The sequence below is a fragment of the Oxyura jamaicensis genome, chromosome 5 (genome assembly GCF_011077185.1).
Source record: "Oxyura jamaicensis isolate SHBP4307 breed ruddy duck chromosome 5, BPBGC_Ojam_1.0, whole genome shotgun sequence".
Taxonomy (NCBI): domain Eukaryota; kingdom Metazoa; phylum Chordata; class Aves; order Anseriformes; family Anatidae; genus Oxyura; species Oxyura jamaicensis.
In genome coordinates, this window is record NC_048897.1 from 33,396,413 (window position 1) to 33,421,230 (window position 24,818).

The 24,818-nt window shown below is 37.5% G+C and overlaps 1 protein-coding gene across 37 annotated transcripts in view; it reads left to right on the top strand.

Moving 5' to 3' along the window:
* Positions 1-24,818, top strand: part of NRXN3 (neurexin 3) — a 979,693-nt gene that overhangs the window by 845,729 nt on the left and 109,146 nt on the right. For 19 of the 37 annotated variants that reach the window (XR_004751424.1, XM_035328415.1, XM_035328417.1 and 16 more), the window contains 3 exons: positions 17,388-17,477; positions 22,362-22,421; positions 23,721-24,028. Coding sequence is in view for 36 of the 37 variants with exons in the window: in XM_035328415.1 (XP_035184306.1) it covers positions 17,388-17,477; positions 22,362-22,421; positions 23,721-24,028 (458 nt within the window). In the remaining variant the exon portion in view is untranslated. The remainder of the gene's footprint in view (positions 1-17,387; positions 17,478-22,361; positions 22,422-23,720; positions 24,029-24,818) is intronic. The other 18 variants (XM_035328429.1, XM_035328425.1, XM_035328428.1 and 15 more) reach the window with 2 other exon arrangements.

Consider the following 24,818-nt stretch of genomic DNA (forward strand, 5'->3'; position numbering starts at 1 on the left):
CACACTCAGGGTATACCTCAGTACTCTCTGCTTCTGCCTTGGTTAAGATAGTCTTGTGTTTTCATTAGAAGATGTATGGTTGTATAGTATTAGCATTAATCTTATGTTCTGTGCTAGTATAGGGCAAAGGCTGTTGCACCCCAAGGGAAAAGGACACCTTTACATTCCACACCTTTTTCTTTCCATTTTGTATTTCTGGCTGTTTGTAGGGAATATAGTTTTCAGCCTGTCCCTGTAAAAGTAAGGCTTCGGGATCATACTTTGTGTGTGCATGTCTCTCCCTAGTTCTTTCCAGTTGATTTCAAATGGATTTTTTAGCCAAATTTGGCAGAGGGGACAAAAGTCTGAAAAACAAAATAAATTAAGGTGGCTAGTGAAAATAACCAATGAAGGAGTGCAACATTCCAGCCCTCCCAGAAGAAAGATCTGTGTCTTGATCGCAATTCACGTTAAATGACAGAATATCCATGTAATGAAAAGGAATTATGGATGTCCAGCTTTGCAAAAAACTTCAGTGAGAGAAGCCAATAGGGACAGGAAACCAAACCTTATTAGTTCCGTTTTCTGGGGAAGTAATGGCTTAAATGACAGCTGAACAGGATCTTTGAAGTGAATATTTTGTTGTCTTTCAAAGACTAAACATGCACCTAATATTTTTCATACAGAGATTGAACTGATATTCAGCAGAATTTAAGCTTTGGAACAAGCTTTGTGGTTGGGTTGACAAATCCAGTATGTTTCAGCTAGAGACTGCTGAAACTGCAATTCATATCAAACTTGTGTAATAATATCTAAGGAATCCTGTATTTTACATGCAGAATTAATTCAATTCTGGAAGAGACAGTTATATTGTTATATGTAATGTTTAAAAAACAACTTCTGGCATGTGCATGTTTGGGCATGTCATGTTGTCTTGTAATATGAACAATTTCACATGTGCATTTTCTGAACAGAGCAGCAGCCTAATGTTCACAAATTTGACAAAACAGTAAAAGTATCTTCTTTGTCATCACACATGCTGCTAACTTTGGGCATCAGGGTGGCATTCTTAATGGTATTTTTATGCTCGTCTCTGAGTTTTATTAGCTGTTGAAGGATTGTACATTAGACTCATAATTACTTGCTCAATGGAAAGTACAAATAAAAGTTTGATGTTCATTATGAGCAGAGAGAGAGAATATTGGCTTTCCTTAAAGCATGGTCTTCAGTTAAATTGAAATTAAATGAAATTAGCCCAATGGGATTGGAAGACTCCAAAGATGCATTTTTGCAACTTTGTATAAAAGACAAGGAACTGGAAGGAAAACAGAAAAGCAACAAACCTACAATTCAGACACAAACATTTTGTTTTTTATAACATCCAATTACATCTCAGCCACCTGCAACATGAGCTTTATGCTTTTTTGTGAGGAAAAGGGCTAGAGATAAATTGTAAATTAAGAGGGAATTAACTTGAAGCTAAATTTGGCTAAGCTTTGGGTCTGAAATAATCCCAGTCATTAAAGATGATCACTCAATGTTCATACCATTCCAAGTCTACCAGAGTCTCTCTTACTGGGCAATAAGACTGAACAGTGACCCAATGCAGGTGTCTGAGACAAAGCTCTTGAGAAATGGGAAATGGCAAGCAACAGTTGCAGTGGGGCTGCTGTCTGCTGATCAGCTGTTGTGACTTAGTTCAGGCAAAGCCATTGAGCCATTTATGATTTATTTGTGTTAGTTTTGCTCTCTCTTCTCTCCCTCAAGTGTGCAATAAGGAGATGGGCTTTATCCATAGGCTGTATTGATAACCAATTCCTTAATGCTTCATTCATGAAGTTGATCATTACAATGCATTTCTCAGTCAGGGTATGTATACCCTTTTTAACAAATACATATGAATTTCTGTGCCCTACGGTGCAGTTTTCAATGACTGCCTCCCTTCGGCTGTCTCACATGCTCTCAACTTTTGGTTTATGTCCTGGATAATAGTTTGTACTTGGTGGGTGTTTTTCTTTCTTTTGTGTTGTTGCTGAGAGCCTTCTCTAAATCTAAATTAATCTTTTTGGTGATGAAGTCGGAGTCATTTTGGGATAAGAAGACAGGAAAGCTAGTTAAAGCAGATGAATCCTCTGACATGATTTTGTTTCAGATTACAGTGAAAGCCATAAAATTTGAGGCACTCAGATTTGGTGAGAAGGATTCAAATCAGGAATCCTGAGGTTTGGGAAAGAGTCAGCAATTCCCAGAAGGGTTAAAAACCAATCTTTTTATCTTGACACAGATAGTTCAGTGCCCAAGTTTTCATTAGTTCTGAGGTGGAAGGTGTTTTTGTTTTGTTTTGTTCTGTTTTTTGTTTTTTGTTTTTTTTTTTTTTTTCCCTCTCCACTTTGTTTGCAAAGAATTACTTTGTATGTTGCCAAATTTGTAGCATAAATTGAAAGGATCAGGATCCTGATGTTCCATCCTGATGTACCCCTTCATCCATCCATGCTAGTGTTCCATCCATGTTCTATGACTACATCTTCTGCACTAGAAAAAAAAACAAAACTAGGCGTAGAGAAGCTTTAAAGTGAGAAAGTGTAAGTGAAACAAAACAACAAAAAAGTCTCCATTGGAGTAATATTTAAAAGGAGAAGATTAAAGGAAAGGAGGTAAGAGGCAGGAATATGCTGTCATTTAAAGAAATACTTGTTTTAGAGAGAGAATTGTAGCCTGAATTTTATCCATACATTTAAAAAGAAAGAAAGAAAAGAAATAGGACAGCATTAAACAACTGGATCCTTATCGGAATTCATTAGTTCAGTCACCCAGTACAGATTTTATATTTTCCCCCCTTATCATTCTCTTGAGTGATCTCTGTCTTCTTCTCTGCCCTTTCAAATGACACTAATTTGCAGTTCTATTGGCACCAAATAAAATAAAAAGATTTTGTCTTCTGTGCCCCTGCTTCATTCTCTGTCTCAAGTACACATTTGTGAGGAATCTTAGGAAGCTGGACAGTTAGATCTCAATGACAGAACTTCAGGGACTTTGTGACTGCTCCGGCAACTTCTGTGGCCTGCTAAGAATGTATTTTTAAAACAAAAAGTTGGTTCTGAGGCCCCTGATGTCAGCGCTGAGGTTTTTCTTCAGACTAGTTCCAGTCTCAAGGACTGAATGTCCCTGAACAGTTGGAGTGTATCTTCAGTGTTAATTTCATTTGAAAGGAATCCAGTTTGTATTCCCTGAGAGCATTTCAGTATGTCAAACAAAGTGTAGCAAGTAGGGAGTGTTACGAGGCACACCTCGGAGGCATGCTCCTGATGAAAAGGAGCATGCCTCAAGAGCTAGAGCTGGACAATGGAGCTCATTCTTTCATTACTACATCTCATACTTGTGTTGCTTAAACAGTCAAATTTATTATTTCTGCCCCTATCTTCTGTTCAGCTGGGTCATTTCACCAATACTATCCCCCCTGTAACTGACCCAGGAGAAAAGGCCACATGGTTGTGAAAATGAGTGGCCAGGAGATGGTGAAAGATAACATTACTTCCTTTGTCAGCAAGGCTGCTTTATGCCAGTTTAATGTCTTTACTGAACTACGTCCTTAGGAGTTTGTGAGGAAAAAAAGTCTTTCTCACTTTTCGCTGCCTAAAACAAATTGCTTTCCAGAAGCACACATTAAAATGATAGTGCTCTAGGTTGTCTTACCTACCTAAAATGTGAAAGGCATGAAGTTTTTCTTCCAACAATACTCACTTCCATTTACTCAGTGGAAAGATTGGCAATTGCTTGTTAGTACCGGGGAGGCGATGTGAGGCAGGGAAGAAAATTGGCTGAGTTCCTACACGATCTTTCAAGAAGTTTTCCAGCACATTGTTCCACTCCAACGGTATCAGAAGTTATTTGGCAAAGGTTACAGTGTTTTGTCTAAATGAAAGGAGAAGCTCTAGAAAAAAAATCTAGTGACTACCAATTTTAAAAGTATTTTTCACCTTATCGCCTTCATCTTTGAGAACATTACCTAGAAGGTTAGTTTTGGGACAGCTGAAATGATGTATTACATCTGTGTATTGATTTAATGGATACTACATGTCTCATCTATTTTAACCGTAGAGAAGGAATCATAGTGGCGGAAACAAGTAAAATATTAATGTTGATTATCCCCTTTTGATACAATTCAACAATATGCATGATTCCACCTTATCTTTCTGTTACTAAACATCTTCTGTGACTAAAGAGATACAGATGGAGATACGGAGTTTTTTTGGTCCTGCTGATGGAGTGGTCCAAGACCATTGGATACTTCAGCTAAGTGCTAAGTATGTCTTAATGGGATAATTTTTTTTTCCTTAATACCTACCCAAAATTATTGTAGGGATTTTAAAAATGCAAAGAACATGCAGCGGTACAGTAGACCAAATAGAACTTGAGTTACGTGAGCATCAGGAATTTAACAGGGCTTTTAGGATGGGGGGAAAAGAGAATTGAGCTGTTTCAGGGAGAGGAAGCTGAATACTATAAAAGTGAAAAGGGAAGAGCACTTAATAAGCAAGGGAACTGAGGTTGGTTTAAATATTAAGTGTTGTATTGATGCCTTGTGTCCAATAATAGGTGCAGTTGGAAGTTTCTGTGAAAAATAAAAACTGACTTTATTGTCAGAAATGCTGGTTGTTCACAGCTTTATCTGTCTTTAAATGGAGTATTGGTGCTCACTATCTCTAAAAACAGTTATTCACATCTCTACAAATCAAATTCCTTGAGCTTTACATGACTGCCAAACTAGAGTTCATAGCCTGTTTTGAGGTCATTTCTTGTCCTACTTGAGCCATTTATCACCTTTCCCTTGATATTTTCAATCTCCTTCCAAAAGTGGCGTGATCTTTTTATTCAAAGAAGTCCCTTTTCCACCTCATCCCTCCACTTGAGGGGCTTTGAGGAGGGTGTTGTTTCTTTTCTTTTCTTCGTTCTTTCTGGTTTTATTTAGGTTTTATCAGCAACAATTTCTTTCTCTCCCTCTGTGATTTCCCAGCTATGAGATAAATAGCCTTGTATCTTACAAGCCAAATACAATTACTGCTATCAAAAACAGAGTCTTTCTCTCCCTGTAAATGTCTCTTGGAAGCTGATAAGATGTTCAAGGCAAACTGCAGGCTGCTGCCTAATCCTGAGATTAAACATAACCACCCAGAAGACAGCAAGAGATAATTTGGGGGGTTGGGGGAGGGCAGGCAGGAGAGGAAGAGAGGAGGAGAACGTGAGATCCTCTCCTGAGATATTAAGAGGACATGCACTAGGCTCAAGGTTATTTGTAAAGGAATTACACAAAACACACAAGAGCTTGTTATGGTGAGGAATTTCCTCAGATAATGCAGTGATTGTTTTAGTTGTTAAGGACAAAATTTAGCAGGGATTTGTTTGATGTGAAGCATGAAGGGAAGCAGTAGGAAACAGCTTCCAGGCATATCTGCCGATTTTTATATATTAGTCCCCATCTTGTCCTTGAAACATGAGGTCTCACAAGGTTACGTCCAGATGCCTTGTGCATGCTGGCTTGGGTATGTCTCACAGGCTTGATGCTGAATATAGGGACATGGTAAATTTTCCAAGAGTAGAGCAGGGGTCTGAGCTAGCTCTGCTTTTGTTACCAACTGATCATCTGAACTCAGGCAACTTAACCCTCCTGTATGCAAACCAGAGATAACACTAATATTTTAGGAAATAGAAATGCCTTAATTAATTACGGAGAAGTAGTATGTTATACCTGTAATAGTCTTGCAATATAGCCAAGGCAGGATTCCTGGAGACAGGGTCTTTATGAGTCAGTCCAGTACCACAGCAAAAAGCAGCCTTGCTTCTGGATATGCAGGTTCCCCTAGTTCTTTCATTAGTGGCATTTTCTTTTTCTCCCTCTGCAGAGGAGCTTTCTTTAAGGTCCTGTGTTTCTAAAAGCTTGTCTGTATTTTCAAAATGTATCAATTGGCCTAATAAGGGATATTACCTCTCCCGGCTTTGCTTTATTTAATTTGTAATGCATTAGTCAAGAAGGTGGAGAGGTTTGGGTAATCTAATAGTATCATCACTAGAGGATTTAAGAGAAGACTATATATTCTTTCTTCAGCTAATATGTCCTCTGATACTGGAGATGATATGCAAATACCGTGATTATTAGTTCTCATGAGCTCAGTAATGCCGAGTCTGATGCTGAATGGGACATTAACAAGGAAAAGTCCAAAGCAGAACTAAGTGGGATGTCTGAATCACTGCAAAATGTTCTTCCTTTCTAAGTTTTTTATTATCCTTGCAGATTACCTCTGCACGGCTTGTCTTGTACTACTTGAATGATTTCCAGATATTTGGTTGATGAGCCTTATTAGAGGAAACGGGTAGCTTTCTGTCCTTGTAGAGCATGGCTCCTCCTCCCCCAAACTCCTGTCTGCTTCAAAGTGATTTTAGCATCTCTTCTTTTTGGCAGCTACTTTCTACCACCCCCAACTAAAGTTTCTGCCTTCTTGTGCCCTTTAGTTCTCCTTTTCCTCCTTTAGACTTGATTGTTATGATCTCCTCTCGCTGATACCAAAACCAAGGTAATAAGAAACTTGGCTGAATCCAGTTGTTTCCATGAAGAAGCACGTGGATCTTGTACATTACCACTTGCAGTCATTAATAAATCCTATTGTTTGATGTGCAAGCTGAAGGGATGTCTTTGTGGTACTGCCAGATCCCGCTGTGGTTTTAATATTTTCCTATCCAAATGCCCCTGTCAGTGGGTAATGAGTTAAGAACAAGAGCACTGAATTTCGATTAGCCTTGTGGGTTGAATGTGATCCCCAGAGTTCCTGTCATACACTTGTTTGTGGGTTTTGATTTTTCATATCGTGCTCATTTTGTGGGACTTAAATGAGCTCATAGATGCTTCCTATCAGCATGAATTAGAGACGGCATGTAAAGTACCTTTGACAGATTTACTGCATTTTATAATGAGGCTAAAACATATAAAAAGACAGGGTTAATAAAACAGCATTGGAGAAGCACATTCTGAAGGGAGTACAGTGACATATGTTGAAAGATCTGCCAAGAGGGATGATTAAAGCATGACAAGTTGATGAAATCAAGAGTTGACTGTAGCTTGTCACTCTAGGACCATAACATCTATAATATATTTATAAGGTAGAAAAACAGATAAATATGGATACACTCAGTTTTGGGACCCTGTACCCACTAAGATACAAACTTGCACATACTAAGACACCAACAGACAAATGTACTTTGGAATTTGCGCAAAAACACCCATGCACACATGTTAATGCATGCACATCCATACGGAATGATGGGATAGAATCTCACATGATAAAAAAGTTATGTAAATATTGCCACTACACTTGCAGTTTCACTTCTGCATACTTGATCTTTTGCTTTCCCACAAGAATAATGCTGTGGTTCTTTTCAGTGTTGTCCATATGCCTAACCAGTTGCATGGAGGTGTGGTAGGGCTTATCTGTCTTTGAGGACTAAGGAGAGGAAAAACAGAGGAAAAAAAGAACAAAGCGACTATGTTGCAATTTTCAATACTCATCCTTCCTGTCAGAGTTTTATTTCTTAAAACTGGTCCAGGCTTTTATAACTTGCTGCACTCAATCATTCTGCATGAGATACAGCCTTAACTTCACCAAATATCTCAAGCCCACGTGAGTGGTAGTTTATCACTCACCTGCATTTCTGTAAGCTTAGCATTAATCAAGAAGGAGATGCTCAGTTTCTTATAGAGGAGTGTGAGCTAACCAGGCAGAACAGATAGTACAGAATTATTTAACATCAGTAGGACTGAAAGAAGAAAGAGTTTACCTAAGGAAGTGTACATGCAGAATGGTACCTTTATGCAAGTAGCCATGATTGTCTAATTCCTACGTAGGACCCCACAGAGGGTCCCTGAGCTATGGGAAAGAGGGGAGGAGGAATAACAAACTGACTGAATATTCAAATGCTGTGAACTGACTTTGCAACATTAATGATTCTACCTGTTTGTGCCCACTGGTCCGTGATTGTATGAATGTCCAGGTAGCAAGCATAAGCAGTATCATCAGAAATTTCTGATAGATTTCTTGTTTGCTAAAGGGAGATGAATTATAACGGGTTCCATTATCTCCAGAAACATATAATGTATCTGTATTATGTAGTGCAGAGAAAGATGGAGAAATACTTCTCAGGTATAGAATCAGCCTAAATGAGATTGCTGGAAAGTAGGAATTCTGCTAGACAGCACAGTGCAGTGAACTCCCAGACATTAATACAGTTATGTGTCTCTCCTGGGTTAGTACTGTTTCAGTTTTTGTGGTCAAATGGAGCTACTATAATACAGTCTCATTTTTATCCTTCCCCTTCTGTCCCTGTCTCTCTCTCTTTAATACACAACCCCCCCTCCATACACACACACTCACAGAGTGAGAGAAAGCAAACAAACATCTTGCCTGAGGGATCAGAGGCTTGAACAACAACTTTGTGCTTTTCTGATCTTATTGCCTCCAGAAAGAACAGTGCCAGCTGTAATCCCAGGTTGACACAGCTGACATGCAGTGACAGAAGGGGCTCACGCATTCACATCAGCCTTCTCCCTGCTCACTAAAAGGCACTGGAGAGCACAAAGTCATTGAAATTGAATGGTGTGACTGAGGACCGAAGCAGAGCAACTGTGTGAAAGGATGGTCAGAAATGAAAGGGACCAGACAGAACTGGAAGCCAGAAGTTCCTGAACTCCAGTCTCATCTGTATAGATGCCATTCTTTGCAATCTCGGGCAATGATCTTACTATTCAGTAAAATCATCAGTTTTCTGGTCGGTAATGTGGGGTTAAAGCCTCAATTTACCTTATATTCAGAGACTTAAATAGAAAATATACAATGTCCTGAGTATTAAAACCTTTCTGAATCAGCCAACCTACGTCATCACTAAGTACCTGGAGCACTATGGAGACTGAAACTTGCACAAATTCGTAATGAGATTCACTCTGCATAACAGTCTGACGTGCAGACCGAGTAGTGTTTTACCCCTTCACTACTACCTTTTCCATAGCAGTTTCCATAGCAGGTCACTTCCAAGAAAGCAATTGATTTAAAAGGTTAGAGTAGAAAAAGCATACCTACAAAAAGTACAAGTACCTTTTCCCACAGGTCCACCTTACTTCGGACACTGTTACTCAGTAATGATTTTCTCACAGGATGTTTCCTGTGCCTCTGTTTCTTGGCTTGGCTTTGTGAACCGTGCCTGTCTTTGAGAAGGCTTACTGGGTCACTGCAGAGACCTGGAATTCTTTGCTATTTCTAGGGCAGTGCAAACAGAAGAAATTATTTCAAGAGGAGGCAAAGTTTGCAGATTTGTAGCAAACAGAGATGGGAAAGACATGGTTGGTCCAGTTTATTCTGTTCTGTAATCAATTGATATCCCCCACCATATTCTATGAGGCTTTATCAAGTCTAATTTTAAATAATGCAAGGATTTCCCTGAGGAGACTAGCACTGTCTAATATGCAGTCTTGATAGGAAGTACTTCTTAATAAACTTCTTGCATCAGTTTTTTACTTGCTTTTAGTTATTTCCTGGCACTTACCCTAGGGAACCTGCCTCCTTTCCGTTGGATTTTTACATTTCTGTTACTTCTCATGGGTCAGCTTTCTAGTTCCCACTGCATATTTGACTAAATGCTTTTTGTAGTCAACAAACATTAACATCATTGCCTGAGTAGCCTCACCAAGCTGTAGCCCTGGGAAGGTACTGAACATGCTTTCTCCATTTGTTGTATATTCAGCTTCCCATATCATCTCCCTGATAATAGGCGCACAGGGAAATGAGAAACAGAAAGAAATTAAAGCTTCTGGTGGAGGCAACCCAGCCTCATCACTGCCAGCACCAATGCAGGGACTGGAAGTCCTGCTGGAGCTGAGCCAGTTCCTGTATAGCTACTGGAGAGCCTTTCAGCACCTTCCAACAGTGAGTCTTGTTTTTGGTGTAATGGCCAGTAAACATCAAGAGGAGCCCTTCCTGAACAGGGAGCACAGCACACGGAGCCCCAGGAGGTTCAGCTTTGACTGGACTTTGTAGCCCTATCTCCCTGTTGGCTGTGTCAGACCTAAGCTAGTGGTCTACCTGTATGCTCTTATTTTCAGTAGGTGTAGTAAGGCCACAGGCTTCCATACCTCAGATTCTGTACCACAAAAAGGCTATTGTTCTGTTTTCAATCTTGTATTGCCCCTGAAAGCAATACAGCTGCATTCACGTAGCTCCATAAACTACATTTTTCCCTACAGTGTAAACTACAGTGTTTCCTTACCCTGACTTGCATAACCACGACTCAGCTAAGCAATCCCCAGATCTCTGTTTCATATCTCTTCCCACAAAATGAAATTTGCTCTGGTTTAAATTGGAAAGATCAATATGTAGTTTAGTTTTGGTTGTTCTTTAATAGTCACTTTAGCTTCGGCTGCCTGACATGGGGCTTAATTTGGACCTGGATAGTGAAAAACCAAGAATTTACACATTACTTACAGAATGTCCCAAGGATATGGTAATATAGACACTCAATTTTTTTCATAGATGTAAAAAAAAAAAAAGGTTGAACTGGTAGCTTCCTTCTCTATACTGTACCCTAGTTCACTTTTCTAATATAAATCAAGAGAACTAAAGGAGACTGTTGGCATCTCATGTCTTTGACCTCAGCTTCTTTAGGACAGAGATGATTCAGTATAATCTGTCATATAAAATAAAATCTGGACTACATTTTCCCAAAACTAACTTTTCTTTTGCACCTTGAAAAAGTTTGATTTGCTAGCCTGAGTTTTCTTTTAATTTTGCATTTATTGTAGTTCTGGGTTAGATTATCAGGGCAAGGCACTCATTTTCTCAGTCATACAAGACAGCACTGAAATATTAATCTAAGGGAGCTTGAAATGTTACTAAGATTTAAACCCTAGACTCCTAGTTTGCCTCCAAATTTCCTGGTGATTTTGGCCTACATGCTGCCTTGCTTTGAGTTTGGCACTTACATTTTTTATATTAAAATCCAGAATTATTCAGTTCAAAATTGTTTAAAAAACAATTTGTACCTAGCATACTGAATCTGAGTATCTGAACTAAAAGGATGGTACATATGAAAAAGTAAACGTCAGGAAAGACCAAAATAAAAAAGAGAGTGGCCACAGGGGAAAAATAAAAATAATAATAAAAAAAAAAAACTGGTTGAGGCAGTAGAAACTTAGAATCAACTTCAGATGCCTAATCAGGGGAGTAACTTGATTTTGTAGTCTTCCTAGATAATTCTCTTTCCTATTTTTAGTACTTATGCCACGGAGACCTTGTTGTCTTTTATCATGAGGGCAGCGAGCTGAGGAGAGCTGCAGTTTGAAGGTCAGCTTTTAACTCCATTCTACAGTGAGGTGAACGAAAGGAAAGGTGTGGCTCCTTGCAAACAAAGTGGTCGGAGGGAATTAAAGATAAAAGTCAAGGGCATCTGGGACTAAAGGGAAAACAAGGACAGGAAATAAAATGAGAATTCAATACAAAAGATGCACCTTAATCTAACAGTGCAGACAGAAGGGAAAACACAATATCCAAGAGTTGAAGCAAAAATAAACAATGTCAAGACTTGGCTATTCTTCAGTCTCCTTAAACAAAATAAAATCACAAATTTCAATTAATCTCCCATAATATCTTCTTACATAAGGCAAAAACGAACCTTTGCAAGAATTTGTAGAGGGACAATTTGTGGTAGTTGCAAAGACAGATTCCAGATCATCTACCTTATAATTATTTTGTTTAGTTGCATGGCTGTCTTGCTTCATTTCTCATCAAGTCACATCTGTGGTTTCAAGTTTGGACTTCTTCCAAGTGTTTTATAAAAACCACTGCGAGTAGACATTTTTTACATGTTTTGATTTTGATGCAAACACTCCCTGTGTTATATAACATAAGCCACAATATGGCCTTACAGTAATGCAGCAAAATACACAGCTCTGCAAAAATAAGCTTTATTTTAGTGCCAGCTATAGTGTCATTATTCCTTCCTGATTTATGGAAGAGGGGAGGTTCAAGTCGTAAATATGGACTTCACTAATAGGCTTGTGTCAGTTTCCCTGCTGAATGTAAAGCGATAACAAATAATAGCTTTACTTAACAGTGTTCAGAGCAAAACACGTATTTAAGGAAATGAGAAAATGGGACTATTCAGTATACTGTAAGTTTTCAAGTGCACCTGCTTGCAGACAGAAATGGTTAAATAGGTACAGTGTGTGCCTATCACAAATGTACTTCTGAAACATTTGAAGCTGGCGAAGTCTGTGCCTTTTACTAGATATTAGGGTAAAATGGTTGTTTCTCCTTGATACATGTGAGCCTCCTTTTCTAGAGCACATTTCATAAGCTCTAGAGGAATTTGGGTGCTAAGTTGAACTGGATCAGATTATGTCAGTAGTGGATTTAGCTCGCTTAAGGTCAACTTTGGAGGCTACCCTTCCACTCTCCCATATTCGTGTCAATTAATTGTAAGTAAAGTATGTTGAGATTATGGGCATCCATAAAATCTCAAAGGGACTCATATCAAAAGCTGTTGGGTGAACAAAGCCATCAAACACTAACTACTTAGTCATCCTCCCACTGAAATTCCATCTACAATAAGGAAAAGGGACGTGGACTCTGTTCAAACCTTAAACACCAAGCTCGTAACATTTTCCTAAATTATTAGTGTCACCATGTAGTCTTTCATTTAATAAGTGTTCATTAGATTATATGTCTCTGTTTTTAAAAACTTGTAATCAAAGAAGGAAATGTTGCTGCTATATTTTCTCTTCATGAAACAGCCTTTGGCATTAATTTAGGACAGATGAATGTTTTCTTATGATATTCTTCTTAGCATCTTCACAGACTTGACAAGACATCAGGTTGTATTAATATTCCACCTGGAAACAAGCACTTTTTTCTGCCCAGTGCAATTTGCTGGAACCTTTCAGCTTTTCTGTTCCTTACCAAAGAGGCAGTAAATCATCATGATTGGTATCTAGGCCAAGAAGAAACATTTTTCAGTGCTTCAATTGCTCTTTTACTTTCTTTGGCTTAAGAATCCATTTTGGTTTAGAAATAGGCGTAATGCAATAAAGACTGATTGTTTACTTAAAGGAACCATGAGACAGAAGCAAAACATCATCCAATATTGTAGGGTTTGGGAGGAAAATTCTGCTTTGCCCATGAGTACATTTAAAATATCTCCCCCTGGACTGTTAGGCTGTATCAAAAGCATTTCCTGGTGGAACTGCTAATAGTGATTAGCAGAAGCAAGTTCTGTTGATTTTTCCCATTTTAGTTTGATCTAAATTGAAAATTACCTAGAGCTAAAGCTACAAGTGAATCTGATTTATCTGTATAGTCATTGGAGCAGGAGCACACTTGAGGGTTCCAGAAAAGAAAACAGAAGACTGGCAACTGATCATATTTATCTAGCAGGCTGTGATTTTTATGATTTAGGTGCCAGGCTTTCTTGTGGCAGGGGGAACAAACAAACAGATGTGTCTTCTGCCAGATTCCTCTCCAAAATATTCTTTCATCAGGAGTGTCTGAGGTATTTGAAATATTTTGAATATTCAGGTTAAAAAAGACTCAGAGATGCAGAAGATTTCAAAATACTACCATTAGAATCCTGAAGGTCATAGGAACTTCAATACTTACCAGTTTGTTGGAAACTGTGGTTTTCAGATATCTCTGCATTTCCAGTATCTTTGTAATACTTAGGAGATGTAGCTGGATTTCTGTTAATCGCACATGTGAATATTAAAAAGAAAACAGAATTATTTTATTCCAGTCATCTCATATCTAGATTTGACTGTGCTACAGAATTTTGCATAAGGAGAAAAACTAGGTGAAGGAATGCATTTCTGAGTTTTTTTAGATGAAGCTGAGTCATGAAGCAGATCCTAAGTGATATTAATAGACAGGAATTTGTTGTGCAGGAAAAAGAAAAAGCGTGGAGATTATTTTAAATGATCAATTGTTATTGCTACTGGTATTTAAACATCTACTATCTATGGGAGGAAAAATATTTAGTCAATCACAAGTAGCAAAACTAATTAACACAACTTTATTATAACAAATTATGTCCTGCAGACCTTTGAGACCCACACAGATTTTGATTGCAAAACAACTATGGGATTAAGTGTATTTTCCTAATTAAACTAAAATGACTTTTTATTTACGTGTTCTTTTCTGAAGTAAGGCCTTGACTCTGAGCTGGACTCAAAGAGGAAAAAGGGAGTCCAGATTATGTGAGTGAAGGGATTTTTCAAACATGTGAACGTATGTGTCATTTAGCTCTCGAAAGGCATTGCAGTGAGGTCACAAAAGGATCTTTACCGAAAATTTCTGTATATGAAGATGGACAAGAATCCTGCTTAATCACGTTATGTAGCTCAGCTGTCAGAGGGCCAATGAGCTTAATTCATGTTGAATTTACGTCACATTGTTTTGCAAACCATGATATTTCCTTTTTGAATTCTCATATCAAGTGCTGTGTTTATTTATTTTAAAGCACAACTCAAAGTCAATATTAATTTAATAATTGTATGTGTTTAATAGTATTTACCTAACATCCCTAGCTCTTAGCAAGGCAAAACTTGTTTTTTAACTCAATATTGTAACTGGGTATGTCAGTGAACACATTCTCATGCACATGTTTTTAAAACTTGTTCTCACTAATGTCTGAAATAAAATTTAAAAGCAAAGCCAAAACAAACAAACAAAAAATAGCTCAGGTACTAATATTGCAATTTAAACCTATTTGAACTTTCTAATGTCCTTCAGTTTTTCATAGATTTTAAAGGTATGATTTTTATACATATATTAATTTTGTTGAATCTATCTACCTAAAAACAATAATTATAAAATTAAATTAAACCTGATTTTTTTTAAAAAAGTCTTTAAAGATGTGGTGGGAAATAGTTGTCATTTCTGGCTTTCTTGAAGGTCTGTATTACAAGAAACCCGTTTTATCTGTCATTCTTTCATCGTCCCATTTCCCTTTTACCTTAGTCTTGCTGGCCTGTTCATGTGAGATGCTCTATTTCTGAGAAATTTCAATTCACTACATTCTTGCCTTCTACAGTCAGTCCTCCAAACAGAAGAAGAAGCACTCCATGCTAGCCATTGGGCTGATGCTTGTGTTCCTATTCAAGTTTTCTGTTTGTGAATCTGTCTTCACAGAAGTACAGAAATGACTATTGGTACCTTTTGGTAGTGCTGATGAATTATGAGAGCTGGGAATGTACTTAAAGGTAACTTAATGTCTCTGAATGACTCCCAGCCACCACACTGTTTGATATTATTTGATGCATGACTGCCAGAGCGTTTCTAGTATTTTATCTTTTCCTTCTAGTTGATCAGTAACCAATTGTACATGGCAGGCATCTGACTCTGGGACAGAGAAACTGGTACCATCAGCATGTGTCAGCTAGTGCCTAATTAGATCTTTCTACTGTGGAGAATAGCAGTTTCCCACAATTTTTCTGTTACATGGAAGAAAAAAAGTAGACACCTTTCCAGGGAGGTGATAACGGGTCAGACCAGTAAAGCCCTTCTTAGAAGTTTTTACATTGTTCTACCTGTTGCCCCAAATAAGCAGCAAGACTCCTGAATGTTCATGGTTATAGATGGTGATACTAAGCCAAATCCAGATTACTGTCTGCATTAGGTTTGAAGTTAAAGGGTGAAGGTGATTTTTACAAATACCCCTGAATGTTAAGTCCCTGCTATAGTGAATGTAAATCCTTGCAGGAGTATTGCAAGTATATCACAGTAATGCTTCCAACCTGTTCCAGAAAATCAGAAGTGACAAACTGATCCTGGAGGGGGTAGCTGTGGTCAGCAGGTACCTCTCACAGACTATCAGCATATTCCGAACAACTGTAAAAGAGTAAGGATTATTGAGCACATGAGGTTCACCAGCCACAGTGTCTGAAGTTTGAAAGTGTCTGCTGTAGAGCATCCTGCCAGCTGTTAGTCATATACATATAATCTCCATATTTTTTTCTATGTGTGTCTTTACATTGAAAAAAGATTTCAGCATCTCTTTCAGAAAGTATAATAAGTATAAATATGAAGCCCCTTTAGGTTATTTATTTGTGGGATTTCAAAAAATGCACTGCAGATTCTGCAGAACAGTTGTGACTCTTGTACTGCCATTTATTGCACACATATTGGAGGCCTACTGACTAGCAGGACTTCTGTTGATGGTAGTATTACTGTAGTAAGCTTGGGGCTTACTCTAGTTTTCCAGTTTCCTCAGTATTGTCTTGATTCTTTTCCCCAAAGGATACGCTCTTTTTATGCCCGACTAAAGAGCTTTTATAAAAATAATACATGAAGCAAATACTGGAATGAGTCATAAAGTGACTGGCTGAAGAAAACAAAAACAGAATGATGGCACTTGTTTACTGTCACTCCTAACACCATCAAACTGAACTGTTCCTTTCTACTAAAGGTTAGACCAAACCTTCTGATTGGTACCTGATTTTTTTTCAATAACCGGTGAATTTGGACAATGACTTTGTATGAATTTTATTCCTATCTGTATCATGTACTGTGTAAGTGATGAGGGTTTTCCTCCAAAATGCACTTTACTGAATAATACTATTATCCATCAACATGGAGCAATAGAACTGTATTTGCCAGAGTTTACCTTTAGAGTAATCATTCTACTATCATTTTAGTTTCCAAGCTTTGTTTTCCTCCGGCAAAAGGCCCAAGTCTTTGGTAAACAGACACACACCCTCACATATCTTTAATTAACAACTCTTCATTATTTTTTTTTTTAATTTTACTTTTTTTTTTTTCTATCTTCCTACTCTGATTATTTTTTTAAATCTGCTTCTATTACATCTTTTCAATATCAATTTCTTCTAATTTCTTCAGTACTTTTTTCTGTTTACTGGGTTTCTAGTCCTAACACATCTCCTACTACTGCAAGAAGGTTTATCAAAATAGTACTATTTATATGTTTGTGCAAGTGACATATTCTGCCATATTCTTTTGTCATCAGATCTAGAGTCTGATCAAAATGTTGTAATTCATGTCATTGAGTTCACTCAAGGTCTCATGTCCTGGACAAATTATACATGCCTTTTAACCAATCTGGATAAACAAATACTCTGAGAACTAAAGAGATATGTTATTCATGGGATTTAACTTGTTTGACCTTCCAGAACCTCAGGCAATTGGATGTATAACTATTCTCCACCATACTAAAGATAAAACTCTTTCTTTTCTAATATATATGTATGCACACATGCACTTATTTATTTATAGCTAAATAAGGTCATAAACCATCAAAATCTAGGATGTGTTAACCATTTCATTGACTTTTCAGATTGTTTTTAAGCTGTTTTTTAAACTTTAAAGGCAACACTGATAGTGAACGGTTCCAAATGGTAAAACAGAAAATCCCCTTCAAATATAACCGGCCCGTAGAGGAGTGGCTGCAGGAAAAAGGTAACAGTCATTAAAACTTTCATTTTAAACCCATTTGATTCTAAACCCTCATTTTTAAAGCCTGCAAATAAATGTTTCTTAAATGATAATCGCCTGCTGCATAAATGACTGTTTTAATTTTCATTATAATTTGTGTCAGCTTCCACCTGCCATATGTTGATAAATCATGCTATAATACATTGCTATTAAAATGCAGTTAAAGGGACGAAATTCTGAGCTTGCTATCACAGTAATGACAAACAAGCAAAAATTCAGGAGGCATTTTCTAAAAAAAAAAAAAAAAAAAATGAAGAAGAAAGGAGAGGAGCAACAACATGTATTATGGCAATTTAACCACTGCATGATCTTCCTGTTTTGATTTATTTTAAACTACATTTCTATCTTTATTATCAAAGTTTTCATTAAATATATATATATATATATTTCAAACCTACTTGTTAAACCACTTCCTGTAATTTTTTTCTCATTAGTTTCATTAGCCGCTATGGCTATGTGTTTTCTAATTGTATTCAAATAATTAAACATTTTTTTAAAATGTTGTAAAGAAACATTTTTTGATGTTTTCCTTTAAACTACAGTGAAGGAGACAGAGAAAGATGATCGTTCTGTCACTTTTATTCTGTATCTGAAGTGCAGTTTCAACACTTAAATTATACGTTTTTCTAAGTTATGGGTCAAATTATTCCTTAGCTTATTCTGAGGTAGTGCTATTAAGTTTTGTGGGCTTGCATTGGGTAATTGGCCTCAGTTCAGCTAAAGACTTACCAATATTCATCTTAAGTCCAATTGGCTTGAGTAAGAATTCTGTGTACACTTCAGTGACCTGCTGAAATGGGACTTGCACCTGAAGAGTAATGTTCTTTTATCAAGAGTTTAGTAAAAAATTACAGTCTTGGAAGTAGAGCCCATTTCCAATGCTGGTTGAAGGTAACAGAATAACTCTCACTGATTTCAGCAGGGTTTAGACTGGACTAAACTGTGGGGAGTAAGATAGGGGTACTATTTATCTATATTACCTGTGCTATTTAAAATAAAAAGTCACTGGAACTAGTTTATTTCCTTGAAGTCTTGAAAAAGCAGAACACAATCTTCTCTGGTTTTCTTTAAAGAAAGTACTGCTGATTAAAAAAAAGAAGGGGGGGGGGGTGACCTTTGAACTCAGATCTTGCATTTTCTGTGTTGACTTAGACTATGAGTGTTATTGCATTTTACAAGAGGGAAAACTATTTTGTAGGATGGGAAAATATCATTTATCTTCTAACTTCTTTCTGCAGCTGAATTAGCAAATTGATTTAGCTAGCAAAAATTATGTTAAGTCCACAAAAAAATGTGGACAGCTGCAGTCAAAGTATTTTTTATGAGGGATCTGATCCTGCGAAGTGCTGTGCAAACTCAGTTCCCATTGACTTCAATGGGAGCTGACAGTGTTGCCTGCTTTTCAGGTTTGGTCTACAACTGTGTAATGTTTGTAACAAAAGCTAAAATATATGTGAAAGTAAGTGAAATTACATGTGTAACTAAAGCCATAATGGTTTTATGGAACAGCGAATTTTAGCCAACTACTAAGTAGATATTAAGATAAAGGTATACAGAAAATGCTTATTGAGTCTCAATGGGCTGCCCTATTAATTTACAAGATCAAACTAAAATAAATAAATAGTTTGTCACTAAAAAGTGGATAATTTTGGTAAGTTTGAATTACTAAAGTCCCTTTAACACTAAAGACAGTGATTGCCTCAAATTTATTAAAACTGATGCATGTCTAATTCCTCGACGCAATTCATATGCTTGAGAACCCCATTTTTTCTTGTTTTTTTTTTTTTCCTTTTTTAGTTTTCCATACTTCTTTTATGTTACTGCTTCTCCAAGTTTGAGCTTATAAGCATGCCAAGGCACTTTCATTTGTAAGCTGTCCTGAAGTTTTGAACTGAAGTCTACCTTTTGTGACTATTGATGCTTTGTTAAAAGACAATCACACATGCAGTGGGGTCTGAAAGACAATATTTGGGAATTTAGACACTCTTAAGGCACTGTTTTTTATTTAGGCTAGAAATATGTATCCATGTTTTTGTAAGAGTGAAAGGAAATTCAGTCTTCACACTCTGTACTAGGGAATGGCATCATGCAGTGCAACACCTGAGACAGTACAGCTTTGTTCCTTCGTTCCAAAGTAGATAGACCTTTTCAGCAACTTCGGTAGCACTTAAATTAAAAGATGTAAAGAATGCATAATTTACCTAGCCATTCACCAATCTGCTCATCCATCTGCTCATCCATCCAATACTTACTGTACTGTGGAAGCCTTCTGTCAGAAGACTTTATAAAGATGATGAGTGAAGGCATAGCTCACTATCAAAATGGAACAAGATAAACTGATGGGTAAAGGAATAGATAGATTCATCAGTGAAACAAAGTATAGAATAGCTGTCTTCCCCATATGAGTTCTTGGTTTGAGTGAGGTAAGATTAAACACTCTTTAGTTGACATTTTTAATGGCATTGGTTTGGTAATATTTTGGTTACCACTGTTATATTATTCATAATGAAATACTTCATTCTTGGAAAACAAATATAGCACCATGTCTTTCTGAAGTGGCATCATTACTGTTTGGTGGGTTTTTGGTAGTGTTGGTTTCTTTAAATTTTATAAATTGTGTACAGTAGTTTTAAGATAAGCACAGATTTACAGTCTTCAATTTAATGAGTAATAAGCAAAACATCAACCACTATTAACTTTGCTGAGATTATGTGAGTTAAAAAATGAAATGTTAGTCCTAAATTGTTCAATTTAAGATGTCATAAAACCAGGAGATTTCGTTAGTAGAATACTTGGTGCCTATTAAGTTTCAAGTGCAACCTGTTCTGCAGTAGAAGGAGCTAATAAAGACCCAGAAGAATCTCATCAGAGGGACTGATCGTGGAAGTCCTTAATTCTGCAGATTTCTTTTTCTTAGATGAGTCTCACTGACGTGACTACTTTTGAAGCAAGAACTATTAATGTAAATTAGAGTTTACAAATTCAGGCCCAAAATATCTCCTAGCATTAGAAAAATGTTACATTTCACTCAGATTTCTCTGATATTTTTAATCGGTATTCAGTTTTTCTAATGAAGAAGTCAATGGGAGAGCAAACAAAGAAATGAGAGCTTGAACTGCAGAATATTTACAAAACACCTCAGAAACTTAAAATATGCTTGTCATTTTCCTCTACTGTGACACTAAGCAGTAGGAAGAGTTCTCTGTGGAAAAGGCAAGCTCTTAAGTTTGCAACCCTCACACAGCTAGTAGAATTTCCAAATACATTTCCTCAATCAAATTCAGTGGCCAAGTAAAATTTATTTAGAGGGGTAGTAAGGGCTGCAGAACCATATCATAAGAAGATTCATTAGAAGAGGTCTATGGTGGCAGAACTGTGTGTATTTTCTCAATGATTTTCTCTCATTCCATATGTTTTTCCCTGTTGTCTTTATTCATATACGTGTACACCATCCTAAAGAGCAAGGAATGACAGGTTGTAGGTAAATCCAACAAGTGATTGTTCTTTTAGCAAACAGTTCTAGTACCAGTGTTGTCTACAGTGTTAACCATTTGGTGCAGTGCATGAATTCTCCTGGACTGGCAGACCACTTACCAAACAAGTACAACCCCAAAATTCATAATCAAAATTCCTTTTTTTTTTTTTTTTTTTTTTTTTAACCTGGAGTGGGGCCACCTCCCTGGCGTATGCTTTCTTTCAGGATTAGAAGATGCAGAGGAAGACCAAGAAAAAAGAGAAGTGATTTTTTTTTGCAGCCCTAAATACTCATTTTTTAAATAAAATGAGTTATGACAGACATGTACTATGAGCTTGAGTTAGAGTAGATGACATCCTGAGGAGTGCCATAATCCTCCAGTAAAAGTGAAGGAACCCCTTTTTTTTCCCAGCTTGGGAGCTTTCCTCGCTGGAACAGTATAAATTCTTCACCATCACCCATCATCTCTCTTTGATAAAAGGCGATAGAAAGAGGCAGTATTGATTCAAGGTGAGAAAATAATGGAATTGGAAAATTTTCGAATTGCTAGTACCTTCCCTGCATTTTCAGGGATAACATCTCAAGGTTAGTGAAATAATTCCCTGGCCTTTACACATCTCACCTCCATCTTCTGCCACTCTATTATAAGTGAGGTGGGAAGGAGGGAACGATACAAATGAAATTTCTGGGTATGTAGGGGCAGGGACAGTATGAAGGGAAATACAGTGTTAGGGGGAGGGAATATGCAAGGAGAAGAGAACATGGTGAAGTAAGAAACTGACAGCATATCCATTAGAAAATCCAAGGCACAACAGGACATAGCAATCAGGAAGAAAAGCAACCTAAGAATATAGTATATGATGAGTATGGCCTTCTACAGTGTACAGCACAACCTCCTCTAGCTTAGAGAGGAGCTGGTCTGAGAAGGCTGAATATTTTGATGGGTATTTTCCTCATAGACAAGAGAAGAGACAAACTTCCCTGATTTTACTTGCCAGGGATGTGTGGCTTCAGTGCATGTTTCTAGATGTTTTAATTAAATTGCCTCTGGTAAGTTTAAAACCTCCTAAGATGCAGAATACTGCATCAAGTGTTTCAACACTTTCCAGGGGTAGGATATTCTCCATTTTTATTTCTCATTTCTTCATCAAAGCAGTTCCTTCACCCTGATCAAGTCCTAGTGTTTCATTTCCAAACCTGTGGGTGAGGAGCACGAAGGATGTGCAGCCCACCTCCATATATCCATAAGTTGCACCTCTCCATACACTTTTACTTGGTTAGCAAGGGCCGTCTTTGGGGACAGGAACTCCTTTCAGATACATTTCTTCTCTTGTCCCCATTCTCTTCCCCATGGTCCATCCTGTCACCATAAGATGATGCAACACCGCATCACCACTTGACTTCGAGACCTGCCACGACGACCACCAAAATTGGTGAGCTCCCCATTGTATTTTGATCTACTTTAACCACTGTCTGTGAAGAAGTGAGCAGTGGGTTATACTCTGTGCTTTGCTACACATGCTACACCTCTAGTCAGGGTGGACTAGAGACAGGAAGCAGTGAGTGAGAACTAGGGAGAGAGGGAATGGGATGGGGACACATGGTGCAAATTTGATAAAAATAGGAGAACACAAATATTTGAATGACGATAGACTTGATGCTGTTTTGATACCCCTCCTGAGCTCTGCCCAGCCTGGATGTCTGGTAATTCAACAGATTTCAGGTGGCATGGCCCTAATCTTCTGAAGAGCAGTGAAATTATAGGCACTGCCTTTGCACTGCACGAAGCAATTTGTTTTTTTAACGTAGTCAATCAGCCTAGGACATAAGCAGTATTTATAGAGTCCAGGCTGAATGTGATTTAAGTAGCCTGCAAAAAGTAGAATTAGAAGTTGTTACAAGGATTTATTTTTAATAAATATATTTCTAATTACGTATGATATCAGTCCCCTCCTAATACTCAAAGTGTGACCTTGAGGAAACCACTTAACCTGCCTACACTTGAATTTCACCATCTGTAAGAGAGTATTCACAGGTATAGTATTCTGGGGGTTAGTCAGCTGAAGCACTTTGTTGTCCTTACTGCTTCAAGAATTTTGCTCCTTCAGAGACATGGCAATGTTTGCATTTGGTGTTTTCTTGTTTTAGCTTTTAGCTTTGTGAGACTTCACAACACAAAATTTCCAGGTAGAAGATCATAACTGGACCTACCTTAAGTTTTCTTCACAATCCTGTTGATCAATATAAATTTTTCTGATGTTTTACTCTTCTCAAGCCATCCCTTTGCATTAGTAAAAGTGGCTTTATGACATAATCCTGTCCTTTGACCAGTGAAGAGAGAAGGGTTTTTAATGGACTACAGCTTGACAGGTATTGAGATCTGAATTGATAGTAGAAAAATTGCCACATATTAAAGCCTTATCTGAAGTTTAAAAAAGGGTCTGACTCTAGGGCTCAAATTTCTGTCTGAATCGAAGGTCCTCCAGAATTTTGATGTATGAGTGGATGTGGAAGCATGAGGTTCAGGTTTAGCTGTTCTTGCTTTCAGGATAATCTTTATTATTAATAAGTCTTAGGCAGTACATTTACATGCTGTATTTCTACCCTACAGTCTTCATAAACACTACCAAGAATGAATCTACTTTGTTGTCTGTCATTTCTGGCCAGGACTCAATGTAAGATACAATGTGAAGGAAATGTCTAGCAATAATGTTATTCACCCCCTTCACTAGGACGACAGTTAACGATCTTCAACACCCAGGCGCAAATAGCCATAGGAGGGAAGGACAGAGGGCGTCTCTTCCAAGGCCAGCTCTCCGGTCTCTATTACAATGGCTTGAAAGTACTGAACATGGCAGCAGAGAACAACCCCAACATTAAAATCAATGGAAGTGTCCGACTAGTTGGGGAAGTCCCTTCCATCTTGGGAACAACACCCACAACCTCCGTACCACCAGAAATGTCTACTACAGTCATGGAAACCACAACTACAATGGCCACCACTACAACCCGAAAAAATCGTTCACCACCCAGCATCCAGGTGAGTCAATTTGTCTTCTGTAATTCCTTGGGTTCTTAGCCTCTTGTTTTGCTGCTCACTTCTAGGTTCACTGGAGCCATGTTCTCTGAATCATGCTCTTTATAACTTATTTTAATAGCATTGTGAAAGATAAATCATCACAAAATGTGATGCCTTCTTATGCTGGTGATCAAACTAGTTGAATTATTATAGTACATGTACGTAATAGTATAATAACAACAGGTTTTGCTCCTGTTCTAGTCCAACCCCATTTAGGTATGTAAGATTACTCCAGTGGAAATGAGACCAAGGTTTTAACTGTTTCTGTGGTTGGATATGCTGTGAAATGTATTGCTAAGTGAGTTACAAAGCCTTATGGGGGGTGGGTATATGGTTATTTATTATTACCATAATATGTACTGCTGCAACAGTGAAGTTCATAATGGAGAGAAAATGGAGCATTACTTCCAGGTTGAGCCATTTTTCATTTTCCTTTTACAGACTTCCCTTAGAAAATTTTAAGAGAAAGCTATCAAGATCAGTTTCTTACAAAATGTAGTTGTTTCAACATGGAGCAGTGCCAACATCTTTGGTAAAACTCATTCCTACAAAAAGTGAATTTCAGATTTTCTAGTTTAATTATGCCAACATAGTGTTTTCAGTCCTAAAAATGCAGTGGTTTTGGAACCACTTGTGTGGCAGCCAGACTATGGTATTGATTAGAAACAAACGCCTTAAATCATCTCTTCTTGCGTGTGCAGGTAAAAGAATAAGGCAAATAACCAATTCTAAGCAGTGGATTAGAATTTGG